General features: G+C 36.7%; 1 protein-coding gene across 1 annotated transcript in view; it reads left to right on the forward strand.

Moving 5' to 3' along the window:
- The window catches only part of LOC134650942 (homeobox protein unc-4-like), a 57,008-nt gene that overhangs the window by 22,854 nt on the left and 16,607 nt on the right, over window positions 1-17,547 (forward strand). Inside the window, exon 2 of the mRNA XM_063505898.1 lies at window positions 14,453-14,622. Within this exon, the coding sequence (XP_063361968.1) occupies window positions 14,453-14,622 (170 nt within the window). The remainder of the gene's footprint in view (window positions 1-14,452; window positions 14,623-17,547) is intronic.

Raw genomic sequence — 17,547 nt, forward strand, 5'->3', positions numbered from 1 at the left:
TGGTTTTTGGTGTTCCGGATTTCATATTTATGCAGGTTTTTTGGGAAAATGTAATTGAGGTAGGCTTCAATGACTGAACAGGTGTTTGTGTAAAATTATATTTCAAAATGGCAGTTTTATCGACGGTCAAGTTTGAAATGTAAATTGGATTCAATTGTTAATTAGTATACTAAATCTGGTTATTATTATTCTATTGAAAGTACCCTCATGACATACTATAAAAATGTATACTTAGTCATGTTTTTAAAAAACACATGCATTTTACTTTCTTCGTATTGAAATGAAAAGTAGAGTCTTTAACACGGGTGGAAGGTATCATATTTTCATCCCTTGGTTAACAATCTACTATAAATATAGTACCTTACCTTTACCTTATCTGTGTCGGAGTAACGCAAAAACCGAACCCAGTGCTGACACCATCCTATCCCAGTTTCAATCTCAGCCTCCAACAAGTCTGCTTTGTCCCAATCGAAAGTTAAACGAGCCTGATTAATACGAGGCTCGTAATTATTTCCCCTCTGATAAGCGCCATAAATCTGCAGTAATGTGGCCCTCGTGTATCGGCCCTCACAACTTGCTAATGATAATTTGCTTTGTTTATATTGGATGCGTTTTGGGTAGTTTGATAAACTTTTGAACAATACATTGATGGAACTAATGTTGCACCAAACCTGAGTTCCACTAGGTACGGCCAGGGTTCAGCATCAGCTCAGCTCTATGTATTCTAAAACCTTCCCCAGAATGTAACAAACACTTTTCTGTAAACCGCATCAAAATCGGTTCAGCCAAACGCGAGATAATCGCGGACAAACATACATACATACAAACATACGGGTCTAACTGAGAACCTCCTTTTATTTTGAACTCAGTTAAAAATGGAAAAATTTACCGATCCCGGCAAGACAACACTCGAAGATTAAAGGCTTGGCCAGACACAGAGCGCGACGCAGCGACGCGTCCGCGCCGCGCGACCGCGGCACATGCTAACAGGTTACCGACGTCAAACAGACTGCGTCCCGCCGGTATCACGCCCCGCTTCTGTCGCGCCCCGCGCCGCGCGGCCCCTTGCGTCCGCGCAGCGCTGCGCCGCGCGGACGCGGCGGGACGCGGCGGGCCGCCGCGTTGCGCTGGGTCACATCAGTCGGATCGGACGTTAGGCAGCGAGCGGTGGCGCGCGGCCGCGCCGCGTTCCCGCGCGGCCGCGCCGCGTTCGCGCGCGCGATGAGGGCGTGTTGAGAGCGCGGTCCGCGCGCGCCCTGTTTGAACAGTCATCGCGTCGGCATCACGCGGCGCTGCGTCGGCATCACGCGGCGCTGCGTCGCGCCAAGTCGCGCTCTGTGTCTGGCCAAGCCTTAAGGAAACTAATAGGTCTATTTATTTACTGCTGCTTAATCTACTGATAATGAATGACTGTTTGTTTCTCAATAAATAAGTAAATAAAAAAAGATGCGACCTTTTGGAACACCGTTTAACCATTATTCTACTTACTAGTAACCCTGTATTGTTTTTATTTATTATAAATAACTAAAATAGTGTATATAAATCAGTAAACCGATCCATCTTTAGCACAGAGCCATATAAAGCAGCAACAGTAACAACATGATCATTGAACTTAAATATAATAAGCACTCCTTAAAATACGCTTTTAACTGCTGTTTTATGCCGAAAAAGATGGTGGGCCATAAAAATTTCATATTGTACGGATATATTGATTGACTCGCCTTGGAAGGTAATGACCAGTTTCGAAATGACTTTTTAATTGAGAAGATCGGTAGAGTAGGCTTTTTTGACATGGAAATTTAAGAAACTACAATATGTTATGAGGCCAATTCGGGTGTTAGCTATTCGATCAGTTTCCGATATGATGCTGATGACAGATGTCCGTGCCAAAAGTATTTCTTCAACCAAAAACGTCACTTTTACTGTCACATAGGAAACTGATCAAATAACTAAAATTCGAATACACCTATTAGTCACCTTTCTCCAGGTTGCTAATTTTTGTACAATTTTTGTACATGTAAAATTTGTGTCCTGAGTAATGCGCGAGGGCCGCGAGGTATCCTCTACCAGTTGTGCAAAAAGTTTATGTTCGCCCAATGGTTAACTTTACGCTTTGTTTACTTGAATGTAATAAACTCACGTGTTAAATAGATAATTATGTAAATGTTTGTAATTACTCAAGGCATGGGTTGGAGTGGGTTTTTTTACAGAATCCGGCCTATCCTAATGTCCGGATTAATGGTCTGTGGCCACGGTATTCCCATCGCCTTTCATATTTCGTATGTGAGTTAAAGGCCTGACTGATTCAGTTAACTAATAATATAAATAAATAAATATACAAGAATTGCTCGTTTAAAGGTATTAGATTACCCGGTGTCTCCTGTAAGACGAGCAAATAATTAAAACACAGATTGTACTCAAACGATAACAAGTTTAATGACAAACTTTTAAAAAGAGTTCTTTAGTTCCGTGTAGATTATCCTTATCACTCTTTCATCACAGGCCTTTGCGTCTATTGCAGAGTGATTGCAGACGATTTATTTGAGTGATATGATTTAAATCACTCTTTAAACATAACAATATTTGCAATACATTGAGCGCAAAAAATTCTAGCGCAGGGTTTTTCTCCAATTTTCACCGAATCCCAACACCTCCTAAACAACAAAAACACATTAGAAACTCAATCAAAACATGATTCCGACAACAACGAACCAGCTGATAATTCCACATCTGCAGATACCGGAGAGTTATGGCCCCCAAGAGACCCACTATCACCAGAACTAAACGACGTATGTAACAACAGTTTCTACGGCGCTTAAGCCCTTTTAAAAACAAGTTATTAGATAGAAAGTAGCGTATGTGGTTGGATGAATCGCGGCGCATAAGGCGTTTTTATAGGAAATGCAACCCCTATGAATAACAAGCGACCCCGCCACGTTTTGTTTAAGTTTTGGCACTTGACTTTTGAACAAGTTGGGATTTGGTTTTAAAAAAGTTTTTTTTTGTTATCGACTTGAAAATAGGTGGACATTTTATTGGGGGAAAAGTTATGCTTTATTTATAAAAAATATAGCTACCTATGTAAAATATGACATATTGTGAGCAGAGTCGACTGAAATATGCACATTGTGTGTAAAATTAGCTAGCTGAAAATAAAAACGAATGAGCGAAAAACTAAATCGGACGTCCGATAACTTAGGGTCAGTAGGTAAGCTAAGTAATTAAATATTTGGTTGTATATTGGTTGGACAATTAATATATTTCGTAGGTTAGGTTATGTAATTTTATCTATTAAATTGTCTAAAGTAAAAGTAGGTACTAAGTATTTATTTGTTTACACACCTAGATATAGTTACTAACTCGTACCGGCTAAAGTAAATATGTAATAGATATCAATATAATTATCTTTCATGTCCGATATCACAAGAAATTCCTTTAAAATATCCATTATCTTTGTCGGTCCAATATAGTTCTTCTAAATCAGCATATTTAATACTCATTTACATTACATAAAAATGCTAAACAAGGGGGCCTACCACGCCTACCACGAAAACCGAAATTCGCAAAATGCGGGGATCTTTCTCTTTTACTCTCATTAAAACGTAATTATAGTGACAGAAAAAAATGCCTTCAATTGAAGAACTTCGATTTTCGCGGTTATAGCCCTGAAGGGGTAATAGGTACCTACTACCTAAAAACATCGACATAGCTCATAATTGCTTCCGACACTTATGAAAAACAATTCCTTTAATATTCCTGCATGTCGAAAAAAAACACGGGTTAAATCGTTCAAAATCTCTTTAATGTATGAATTTATTTGGTCCTCTCCAATACCCAATACATATTTGGTATCTAACATATCCGTATACCTACCTAATAGTCCGGCCGCATGTTCGGCCGTCACCGCCGGATTTATCCCTCCCCCGGGGCTAATCCGACCATAATGCAATCAATGCTCATCTTGGATCCGTGCCAACTCAGCTCGTTAACATCTTCATTATTTATTGCTAGTTTAGGATTTAGAATTATGGTGGCCGGTGCTTAGGTTTAGACGGATAAATAGGTAAGTGGCAATTAAAGTTGTAATCGACGTTAGGTTACATCGTTCAATATACAGTAATTGTTTCTCGTAAAATTTCTTCTTGCAGTTTGTGAAACAATTATAGATAAATATCTCTTTAAAAAAACAATTAAGTTACTACAAAAGCAGGGTAACGTAGACAAAAAACAAAAAACTATATAAATTACTTACTCAATTACCCCTTCATTACAATGAGCTTTTTATTTATACCACGTATAACCTAGCCTATGGAAGCTTCCAACTCCAGGGGTGTAGCATGCGCGTTGCCAACCCTTTAGAAACCTGTAAGTACACTCTTTTTTTGAAGAACTACATATTGTAACCCCTTGAGAAAACCTCGGCATGGCATAGCTCATTCCATAGGAAATCCTCTTAAACCGCACAGTGCTACACATGTGTACATGAGCTATATTATATTCGTTTTATCAATATTTTTGTTTCTAAATATATAATACAATAAAATATTATTCATTGCACACTAAAAATATGTATATTATATTATAGTGAAACAGACAATAGGGGTCTTATCACTAAAGTCCGATCTTTTCCACAATCTTTTGGCATTCAGCGTCTGCAGAAAACACAACTTATTAAACCGAAGCCGCGCTAATTTGATACAAGCTGCCATCCTATTAAACAAATTAACATTAATATTAATTAAATGCTAAGGCAGCTTTGAATGATAAACATAACCTAGCCTACAAATTATGGCAAAAGTATCACCTAAACCTATAATTTCTCCAAAGCTTCGTGTCATAAAATTATAATCGGCAACATAACGCAAGTGTAATAGGCGCTAATGCTTTAAAAAATGGTATGTATATTGGTAATAATTCTAAATATGGCGTAATGGTTGGCTGGCGATTAGTCGGGCGGGGTAATGAGTCGTCTTGAGAAATGCCACTGTGTACGACATACAGTACGCGAAGATACGACGACATTTAATATAATTATAAATACAAAAAAAAACTTTGTTTTTGTAAGTTACACGATAAATATAAGCTAAAAAGGGAGGGAGCAAAATAGCTTGTGTTGGGACTTGGGAGCCTCCGATTTTCCTTAGGTAAGTTAATGATTTTCCTTAGGTACCTAAATAAATTTTACACAAATTAGTAGTCCAATTTTAGTTTTCTTACACGCAAATAAACAACATAATATCTCTAGAACCATGCTATGCTTCATTTTTTCGTTTATACGATTTATTTTATCGTTTTTCCGATTTAGGTTTTCGTTACCGATTTGTTCTCAATCTTGATAAATCAACTCTAATTTAAACTATAAATATGTATTTTAAATTAACATTAAACATATTACCATAAATATATAGGAAAATGGGGTAAAAGTGATTTTATTTAACACATAATATGATTATATGAAACAGGAATAACTTATTTAAAAAAAGCGGCCAAGTGCGAGTCGGACTCGCCCATGAAGGGTTCCGTATTTAGGCGATTTATGATGTATTAAAAAAAACTACTTACTAGATCTCGTTCAAACCAATTTTCGGTGGAAGTTTACATGGTAATGTACATCATATATTTTTTTTAGTTTTATCATTCTGTTATTTTAGAAGTTACAGGGGGGGGGGGGGACACACATTTTACCACTTCGGAAGTGTCTCTAGCGCAAACTATTCAGTTTAGAAAAAAATGATATTAGAAACCTCAATATCATTTTTACCCCACACGTATGGGTTTGATGAAAAAAAAATTTTTGAATTTCAGTTCTAAGTATGGGGAACCCCAAAAATTTATTGTTTTTTTTTATTTTTGTGTGAAAATCTTAATGCGGTTCACAATACATCTACTTACCAAGTTTCAACAGTATAGTTCTTATAGTTTCGGAGAAAAGTGACTGTGACATACGGACGGACAGACGGACAGACAGACAGACAGACAGACAGACAGACATGACGAATCTATAAGGGTTCCGTTTTTTGCCATTTGGCTACGGAACCCTAATAAATTATTAGCGTTAAATGCAACTACTACTTAAAAAGTCAATTAATATTACTTAATAAAACTATGTATAAACTAAATTAAAAAAATACTTCAGATACTTATTTATTAAAAAAATATATCATCCCGTCTTTTTTAGACTACCTTTCAGTTCGCCGTTGAAAATGGTACTTTTATATAAAAGAGCATGCTAGCCTACTGTCTCAGTCTACTACAGCCATACCAAATACAGGTTTCCAAGCTTATGTACATAAATTCAATTATGGACTCCGTCGTCGCTTCGCAGAACCGTAATGAAGCCATTTATACGATGTCTTCATAAAAGTTCAGGCGACCCATAATGACCCTTATTATGGATTTATGTGAAAAATTAATTAGATTGCCGGATTATGCCAATTGAATTCTTAAAACGTTAAATTATTGGCGCTGCTGCGTTCGGGTTGGGACAGCGGTATTAATAATCGTAAAGTAGTTATTTTTGGTTTATTCATTATCATTACTTGATGTTGCAATGACATGTAAAGGTGAAATATAGGTAGAGTTTACTTTTGTTGTTAATTAAGTAATTAATAAAACAATTGCATATAGGATTACTTTTCTCATTCGGTGGTTCGGTACCTATACAGATTGAGAATAAAACTAAATTTTCTAAATAAGATATTTTACTATAAATTAACAAGGTATCGAGCACGTATCGAGATTATTTAATAGATATTTACTACCTACTAAGCACTAATATAGACGTATCGTGAGACGATCGAGACGAGAATCCTCTATCCGTATGTATTTTGTAAAATTTCATGGTTGCTGTAAAACAATTGCGTTAATTTATAGTAAACTAGTCTATTAACAAGAAAATTGCGGCTAATAGCGATACTCATAGCGACAAAAGGTCAATTATTCCTCGCGACTAAATGCGTCCCTGCGCCAACGCGTGTCCCAAAAAGGAAAATTTCGCCCCAAATTATAAGTTGCTGATTGCCGGTGATTTTCGGAATTAATTTCTCGGGATCGCGGGCAAATTGCAGCCGGCGGTCGGCAATGTTGGCATGACGGTGCCAGGTTTACAAAAGTGCCAATAGTATACATACATCATGGACATAAAATATAGTCCGACAAGAAACTGTAGAAAATGATTTCCTACGTAACATTTTTGAAGTAAAGGCTTGAATTAAACCCTTTATAAAGGCCCAAGGGCAGGGACTCAGGAGGTTAAGTTGGTCTATAAAAGTGACGTGTTAAAAATACATGAGTAAATATAAAAAAAAAGAAAGTTTAAATAAATAAAAACACCTGTAAACATGAATGCGTATAAATGAGAAGTGTACTGCTGCGCAGTGTGCGCTGTGATACTTGAATTAAGTCATTAGCGGTGCGCCTGCGCCGAACAGGTTCGGACTCGGCACACAATTATTTGCGATTTATTAATCTATTAGCTGTGTGCAATATGCGTCGCCAGGGAACTAAAAGGATTTAAAATATAGAACCTTTTTTTCCTTTCCTGGCTTTTATTCCCTCCAATTTTGCACATGGTGAATTTTCCAATGTCGGTGTTGACTTTCACATGTGAGGAATATAGAACCTTTGCTGTCTTGTGTAATATGTATAATAAATATAATAATATTACTCGTAGATCTATCTTGCTGGTTTGCTTCGCTGTTTGATGGCTACTTTTATGAGTGTGAATCTTTGGATTTAATAACTACCATCACAGCCACGCATTTTTTTTTCCTTTCCTAAAAACATGTAGCCAGAATTTAATTTAAGGCGGGCCAGCAAACATACTTTTTAATAATTGAATAGGTATATACTCAGTTTCCCAGTATATAGAAAAATAGTGTTTGAAGTCCATTTAAGTCACGCGACAACGTTAAATTACAATCTAAAGCAATTATATAAATTATGCTTTATCTAACACCTTTAAACGAGCAATTCTTGCATATTTATATGTTTATTTATTTATATGTATATATATTTCGGGGATCTCGGGAACGGCTCTAACGATTTCGATGAAATTAGCTATATGGGGGTTTTCGAGGGCGAAAAATCGATCTAGCTAGGTTTTATCCCTGGGAAAACGCGCATTTTCGAGATTTTATATGTTTTCCGAGCAAAGCTCGGTGTCCCAGATATTTACGACTAAAACCACCATCCATCCAAAAAAAGTTTAATAACAACGCTCAATAATTAACTGTACACACGAAACGGTCAAATGAAACTATAAAACACGTGTGAATTTTCAGAAATCAACTGCAACTATTTTAATTCGTTTCCGAAAACCCGATCATTGGTAGTGTGAACATTATACCTAATTATCAGGCTTGTCCCACATTAACTAACTACAGTTTCAAAAGGGTGTAAGCTACTCTAAATCGGTAGGTTTATATGGCATTTTAAATCGGTGTTGTGATACAATTTCCCAAATTAAATCGGAGTGCGGTCAAGTCCGGGCCTGGGCTCGATTGATTCTTGGTAATATTCGTCGGTTTTTTCGTGAGACGAGCCGTTTTATTGACACTTTCGGCGAAAACGTGATTAATACGGTTTCAGGAAATTGCGGTTTAGTTACAAATAATAACTACAGCAGGTACGAGTACGTACGTGTACCTGCTAGTACACGGAGGCTTGGATTATTCTAATAGCAAAAACTGGTTATAAATTTGATATCGATTTGTTATGGATATTACTATTCTATCCGAGTCAAAATTGTCATTTTTCAACCAGAAACGTCACTTTTGATACATACATTCTTGTAATTTGGATAGGATGCTATGAAGTTTGCACGCTGCATGTCGTAATGGCCGTAAAGTCAAAACGTGCAAAATTGTTTGTCATAAATTTCTTATGGGTATTTTTTTTATTGTACAAAAGGACAAAATATCCTTTAACCTGCAGGACAGTTGGAGAAAACTATCCTATATTTCAAGTAAAAGTATGAGGCAAGGTTGTCGACTGATAGTGAAAATCTGGTAACTACTACCAATAGAAAAATAAACGGGACTCTTTCTATAGGTTGTTTTGGAGTGTATCTATCTTATGAACTTGAAATATTTGTAAAGAGCCCGCCCCTACTCTTCCATGTTTTATTATACTCTTGGGATGTAAAGTCACCTTAACTATATTCGGGGTTAAAGTTAAAACTATAACGTCGTCAGCTTAATTCATAATTTACTTTAGTGTATTAATTGTAATGTTTATCTAATGGCATAGTAAAGCCTCAGTAGATACCTACTACAAATAGAATTGTAAAATGTCAGTGACTACATAATGAACAGGTTTCACGCTTCTCGGCACCAAACATTTTCGTACGCTCGATTTAGTTTTTCGTTAATTTGTTTATTTTATCGTTCATACCATTTTTTCAAATTACCTACCTACATGAAATAAAAAATGTTAAACAAATAAAGTATAGTAAAACAATACGGTTAAAATAGTAAACTTCATTGTATCTAAAATGCAAGTTGGGGTACAAATAAAATAGAAATGCCCTTTATCAAAGCAAAATTACCTTTTAAAGTAACGCTAGCCACCGTGGTTAAGGATGGTACCTATTCCATCTGTCCAATATCTTGGTCCAATGTGTATTTGCGTCTCACATTTTGCTTAATGAGTGAGTGAGACGCAATGGACAAAGAAATTGGACAGGTGGAATACCACCCTAAGTCAATTACGAAAATCTCCACGCCATAACCCGAAAGCGCGACCAGGGGCTCATAAAAAACAGATAATCTACCAACCGTCGACCAACTTTTTGAAAATAGAATATAATTTCTAATTCTCCCGCTCTCCCGATGATTTTAATTAAAAATGGTCTCCAGAGAGAGATGGGTATACGCGCGGAGCGGGGGTGGGACGGGGATGGCTATAAATTACGGAGTTTGGCTCGACTAAATAAATTAGAAGTGATTAAGAGAAAGCGCTCCTGTTTTGGTAATAACTGGTTTAACCTAACGTTGGTAATTAAAATAATACAATGTACTGAAATAACACGAATGTGTGTATGGACATTGGTAATAATTTGAGAAGGATTTCAAATGACTTTTTGATAGAATTTCATATTTTTAAAGACACAAACCAAAAACTTTTTTGATAAAAATTATTCAGATTAAAAATACTAGGTATACAAAAGTAAGAGGTTACGGTCTTATACCTAACAAAGTTATGTAATTATTAAAGACCATGCCAAGACCAAACATCAGGAAGAATGGAACAGTCTGACGGGTCTAAAGCATGCAAAGCTCTTCATGCAAGGAGTAGACTCCGGCTGGAGCAAAAAGCTTTGGAAACTTAGCAAAAGACAACTCCAAATCATAACGGGGGTGTTCACTGGTCATTACGGGGTCAAGGGAATTCTGACCAAGATGGGACATTCTGACAACACCGATTGTCGTATGTGTGGCGAAGAGGAAGAGACAGTGAAACACTTAATGTGTGAATGTCACGCCCTAGCCAGACAAAGAATGAAGGACTTTGGAGCAGGATATCTGGAACCAAAGGACTTTAAAACGCTACCCATGAGCTCCATCATCCGACACATGGATATGGTGGGAAAAGCTCTTGAGTAGCTGACGGATCTTCTCCAGGGGGTAATTGCACAAAAGATCCCTATGGGTCGAAGTGTATCCGTAAGGGCCCCCGATAATAATAAGATAAGATATGTAATTATTTGTGTAATCGTTTGTGTGATTGTTATCTATGCTGAAACTTTATTATTACATATATATATTTTTGATTAAACTTATCTATTCTCATTGAAAAAAAAACGACTATAAGGTTATTAAATAAATACATGGGGATGGGTGCCTGTGTTCTGTGTGTGTAGGTAAAATACTATTACAATGAACTACAATTTGTATAGATAACCTTACAAAAACGAAGCTTTATCTTTAATATAACCATATCTATCAATGTCATATTCCTGAAACCTAAACGCTTCCAAATGAATTTTCCTCCTAAAAACAGTAAAAACACCCCAATGCGTTACGCGCTGTCGCCTTAACAACCAAATTGGGCGCGAGCGAGACAACACTACACACTCACCTTCAAGAGCGAGCGAGACGGGAGATATTGTATTAAAACAAACGACTGCCTTGGGCAGACCGCAATTCTAAAGCAATACTTCACTAAGAATAAACCAGTTTAAGCCTGACCCCTGACTACTTGTAATTGTAATGTAAGTAGAGTTCTAAATATAATAGTTTTGTGAAGATAGGCAGTTTCGGCGTGGTTTAATTTAGTCTGGCGTTTTAGAAGGGGGCGAAAGTATCTATTTGGGGGTGTAATGTGGTTAATAAATTCGAACAGTTAATTATAACTCTTTGTTTTAGTCTGCGGGTTTGATAGATGTTTTTTTTTTAAATTGATTTGATATTTAACACTTTAGTATACATATACCTATATGTAAGTACCTAAGTACGAAATGGAGCATAGGTACCTTAATATTATCTACGAGACTATTTAAGCTATCTCTATGATAGTAAACTTAATAAAACAATCAGAAATCTTTGTCAAGACAATTTAATTACAACAATGTAGTAATATTCGTATTAAATATGTATTAAGCTTTCCTGACGAATTACTTTGTTACATAATAAGGCACAAATGTCTAATGTAAAATAAAACGTGATCAGATGCATCTTTTCCCAATTGAAAACATTGACTTACCTTTCGAATTGATTGAAAAGTTTCGTGCCCGATTCATATTTTCGTTGTCTGATTTAGTTTTTCGTTCTTGCGTTTGTAGTTTTTCGTTAATTCGATTTTCGTGTATTCTCATAAATTAAAATACATACCCAAATAAAACGTCTATATTACTTCATAAAAATCGTAGGTACTTACTTAAGTTCATAAAAGGCGTTAAAAAATTGCCAAATTGGATTACGGCACAGCCAAAGCGTGACTAAGTCAATTAGGTGCATTTTGCAATACAATTATTACTGTAACTACACAAATTGGCTCACAAACACGAAACTGTTTAGAGTTAGACCAAGATAACTCTGCAACGATCTTGATAGCACCGACTGTGCAAGTGTTATTTATACGTCATATTTCATAGAAGTTTAACGTTTGAAATAACCCTTGCACAGTCTAGGCTAGCTATCAAAATCGGTGTAGACTTATCTTGGTCTAACTCTATATCTGGGGCGGTTTCTCAAAAGCTTGTAACTTGTAGGTAATACAAGTGGAAGTCCCTTTCTAACAAAAGCTGTCAAAAAGTGACATCCGCTTGTATTACAAGATTTACTTGGATTACAAGCTTTTTAGAAACGGGCTCCTGGGCCGATGTTCATTTTGTTGTTGATATTTTTAGTTTTCAATCAAATTTGATGCAAAGATAGAGTTTCCTAATATTATGTACAATATAAGTGCAATTTCACCGTACTCGTATGTCCTTTACAGATCTTCCTCTAAGTTACGAAAACGTACGATATTTCGTAACTCAACGGAAAATTACGATCGTTTTTTTCTGAGTTACGGAAACGAAACGGAAAATTACGTAAGTAGGTACATTTTTGTTCTGAATTGGGAGCTCTTCAAACTTACTAATGTCAAAATCTGACAAAAAAAATTAAAACTTAATAAAAATCGTCCCGCCTAAGTTAATTAGAATTACGTTCATTTTGCAATTCAACTACTGTATCTAACATCACAAATTAACTCACAAACACGATACCGTTTATATCACGTATTTCAATAAAAGTCTGATTCATATTTCTATTAGATACAAGCGAATGATAGCGAACAACGGCGAATTATTATTATTTATGGGCACAGATAACATCTTTATTTGTCTCTGCGCGATTGCTTTTTCATAGACAATTTATATTGATATCTATTGAATAGAGTCGCCGAAATATTAGAAATATAATAAGCTTGAGATATTTTATGGTTATCGACGTATATCTTAATTGCTTTGATTTCATCTGCTAAGAAGTTTGAGCTACAACATTTATGTCTAAGTTCGAAGTGATGAAATTAGTTGTTGAGATTGCTAATAAAATATGGAAAACTATTATAAAGAGATATTTTTCAATAGACAAGTTACTAACTCCATTAGTGGCTAATATATATAATATTCAATCATATTTATTTAAAGTGAACTTACGATTTGGAATGAGAAAATCGGAGTGAAAATTCAAATGTGTTTTAGTGTTTACTTACACAACAATTTATAAGGAAAAACATAATCATCTCGGTGGATTATACAATTACAAAAGTTTGATCGTCTTGGGAAAAATCGCCGCCATTTTGGAAAATGTATTTAATTAATTTGAATGTTCATTCAATGTAGCTTCTATAATAAACGATTACACGAGGAATCAAACACACTATCAAGCCATTAAACTGCGTTGTTATTTTACAATTATAAATAAGAATGAGCTAATTTAATATCAGTTGCGACGTGTCATAAAATGATTTTTCTACTCCAGCACTTAAATGTGTCAATTAAATGACTGACAGTGATATCTAAAGCAATGTCATTTGAATGCTTTGTCTATAGGCTCATAAGATGACTGCTAGCAGTCATCTTATGAGTATAATACAACTGCTTTATTTTTTTTAAAGATACAAGTTCCGATCATCTTGATTGAAAGAGGTATGTTTTCATTTACAATAATAACTCTTTTTTTTTTAAATAATAACTCAATTTTTTTTAAATAATAACTCTTTTTTTTAATAATCTCTTTTTTTTAATAATAACTCTTTTTTTTTTTTTTTGCTGCAGCTGTCATAGAAAAAGTAATGTATGCAACAGCTCATAATTGGTTCTTAAAATTCTCGGGTCTTTTTTTACAAAACTCGACTACGTCTCGTTTTGTAACTTCGACCCTTGAATTTTAAGAACCCTTATTATATCACTGTTGCATAAACTACTATTTACGACTTGATGTTATTGAATAGAACGGGCATTAGGTCGCTAGCCCGACACGTTAGATACCTAATGTATTTAGGTACGTATACTTATTGTGTATGTAATATCTACTAACAGAAATATATGATCATTGTCAAGAGGGCGCTGTTATTCTCATGTATAGGGTGACAGTTCGGTACCTACGGTTCATAGTATGAAAAAAAAAATAGTTCCAGTAAAATTCCGCAACATGGCGCGTGATCAGCATATATGCCCGGTCAAGCTTTAGTTTTAAAATTATTCCATTATTCATAATGATATTGGTCTAAACATGTAGGTACTTACGGAATTAATTAAACTAAAGATTTTTACGATTTAGATAGGTTGAATAATATTAGTAATATTACGGTTTAGACTCATTTGTTTTAGTCAACCGCGCGGCATGTTTGTTGTAGCATAGGCCTATTGCTAGGCAGTTAACAAAATCCTAAGAAACTTATTCTTTTTCATCAAAAATCTGTCCTTACGATAACCTGTTAAACTCAACCTATTCCCCGCCAGGTGGCGTGGACGACGACGGCGACAGCGGCAAGCGGCGGCGCTCGCGCACCAACTTCAACTCCTGGCAGCTGGAAGAGCTGGAGCGAGCCTTCCTTGCCTCCCACTACCCGGACGTGTTCATGAGAGAAGCCTTAGCTATGAGGCTGGACCTTAAGGAGAGCAGAGTAGCCGTAAGTACTCTTTAAACTTCTGGAAGACCTGGAACAGGTTTCTTGTCTTCGCATAACCCTAACGCGTTCATGAAATAAGCTTTAGCTATGAGGCTAGATCTTAAGAATAGAGTAGGCGTAAGTATACTAACAGCTGGAAGACCTGGAACGAGCCTTCCTTGCCTCCCACTACCCGGACGTGTTCATGAGAGAAGCCTTAGCTATGAGGCTGGACCTTAAGGAGAGCAGAGTAGCCGTAAGTACTCTTTCTTCTGGAAGACCTGGAACAGGTTTCTTGTCTTCGCATTACCTGACGCGTTCATTGAAGAAGCCTTATCTGTGAGGCTGGATTTTAAGAATAGAGTAGCTGTAAGTATACCAACAGCTGGGAGACCTGGAACGAGCCTTCCTTGCCTCCCACTACCCTGACGTGTTTATGAGAGCTTTAGCTATGAGATGAGGCTAGACCTTAACAAGAGACGAGTTGCCGTAAGTACACCTGGAACATCTGGAACGTTTCTCGAGTACTATTCTGATTTCTGATGTATTCATGTAGCTTTAGGTATGAGGCAGGGTCGTATCTCGTCGCATAATAATTGTCCTAATCCTAATGTAATATTACGCATAAAACTCTTATCGCATAATGTTTCTCCAGCTGAAACAAATATTTTGCATAGGTTGTGTAGAACAGGGTAGGTTAGGTTAGGTTTCTTTTATATTTTTTCAGAAATGGTAATAGTTTCAGCACAATAACAATTATGCGAAACATACTAGAAAGCTTAGATAATAATATATTTAATTACTCGTGAGTCAGTCGCGAAACTAAACGGCCATAACCCTCGCACAACAATAGCCTTCTCTACGAGTGCAGTCGTGTAATTAAGACATAACCAGTCGGTAACTAATACACCAAGCGTAGTCTTAACTGAGCGTAGAACGGATCGCAGGCGCTATGTTAGTCCAGTCAACGAGGCGACGACGAATAGCTTACCACGACTGTCTTATCAGTGTCAAACGTACATATTCGCTAACGTCTGCGTAAGTTACTTTCTATACCTTACATCAGCGGTCAGCAACAGGCAGCCCGCGGGCCGCATGCGGCCCGCGAACCTCTCGCTTGCGGCCCGCGAGCCTCCCTGGCTATTTTGTATGTAATATTGACAAACGACAATGTTTGCTAAAGTCACAAATATTACCGAAGTGCGGCCCGCGTCAAATTCGTTAACTACTATGTGGCCCTTGGCTGCTAAAAGGTTGCCGACCGCTGCCTTACATGCTTAATAGATAGAGTGATTCAAGAGGAAGCTTTATGTATAATCTATTAACCCGTGGGAAGCCGGGGTGGGTCGCTTATACATTAATATATCAATATTTCATTTATGTAAAAAAATTGTAGTATCGCCTGCCTGATCTGGGGGCACGGTAGTGCCCCCGCCAAGACGAGCAAAGCGAAGCGCAAGGGCACTACCTACCTTTTCTCGAAGCGCTTCGTCGTTTTTTTGAACCCTCATAACTTGGGTTTGGATTATACCAGATAAACAAAATTCTCGGGATATGATGTCAATAGTGGACTTATTAAACATAAAAAAATTCAATTGCATAGCTCTTATACTTAAGATTTTATTAATATCTAAAAAACCCCAATTTCGTCACTGACTCACTCACTGTTGATCATCAAAACCTCTAGGGTACTTCCTGAAGTCCTAGGAAGCTGAAATTTGGTATGTAAGATAGTATTAGTACACAAACAACAAAATAATTCAAAAACTTGAAATTTTTTGCCCCTAAGGGGGGGGAAAAGGGGGGTGGAATTTTGTATAGGAAATCAATAACCGCTGAACCGATTTAGTTGAAATTTGGTATGTAGATAGTTTTTGTAATGGGGAATGGCACAGAATAGTTTTCAACCCCAAAATCACCCCGTAAGGGTGAAAAGGGGGTGGAAAAGGGCGTTAGGAGAAAAAGAGGGTTGAAGTTTGTATGGGGAATCAGTAAAAAGCAGATGTATAAAAGATGCCCCGAGGTACGTATTTCAGGATTTTTAATAGTACCTTAAATCACACGCGCAACCCTTTAAATTAGGGGATGGAAGCAACTTACAAAAAGAAGTGAAATCCCACCAAAAACATTTTCATGTAAAATGTTGCCAAGACGAAACCATAAGGCTCGCACTGACAAAAAGTTATCAGATCTCTTGTAGAGCCAAGCTTCTAACTCTACAAGCCCTAACTTCACAAACTCTACACCTTAGTCAAAATATGTGGCTTGGCCGTTTCGTTACTCCAAGAACTATTGTATTATAAAAAATAATGAATAGTGAATACATTTTTCACCTTACGTCCATGTGACAGTAGCGAAACGGTCAAGCGACATATTCTGACTAAGGTCATAGAGAAAAATACATAGAGTGCTCACTCCATACATCAGTTCAGACTATTAATATCAGTGTCTACATCTAGCGTCGAGTAGCGGAACTATCAGTACTGCTACTTGACAATAGATGTAGCACCGACCGGAAAGTTTTATCTCAACAGCATAAGACTTTCCGGTCGGTGGCGACATCTATTGTCAAGTAGCAGTACTGATAATTCCGCTACTCGATGCTAGATGTTAATAGTCTTTTTGGTACTAAAACTGATGTATGGAGTGAGCACTCTATGTATTTTTTTCTCTATGCTAAGGTGTAGAGTTTGTGAAGTTAGGGCTAGTAGTAGTAGAGTTAGAAGCTTGGCTCTACAAGAGATCTAATAACTTTTTGTCAGTGCGAGCCTTATGGTTTTGTCTTGGCAACATTTAACATGAAAATGTTTTTGGTGGGATAAAATATTTCTGGTAGGCTTTAAGGCACATTAATTGTAGGTACCACACCACAGAGGTCTCCGTTTTTTAAGAACTACTCGTCGTAGGTATATTAACTACGTATGCAGATTTGCAGAGCCGGACAAT

The sequence above is a fragment of the Cydia amplana genome, chromosome 9 (assembly GCF_948474715.1).
Source record: "Cydia amplana chromosome 9, ilCydAmpl1.1, whole genome shotgun sequence".
NCBI lineage: Eukaryota > Metazoa > Arthropoda > Insecta > Lepidoptera > Tortricidae > Cydia > Cydia amplana.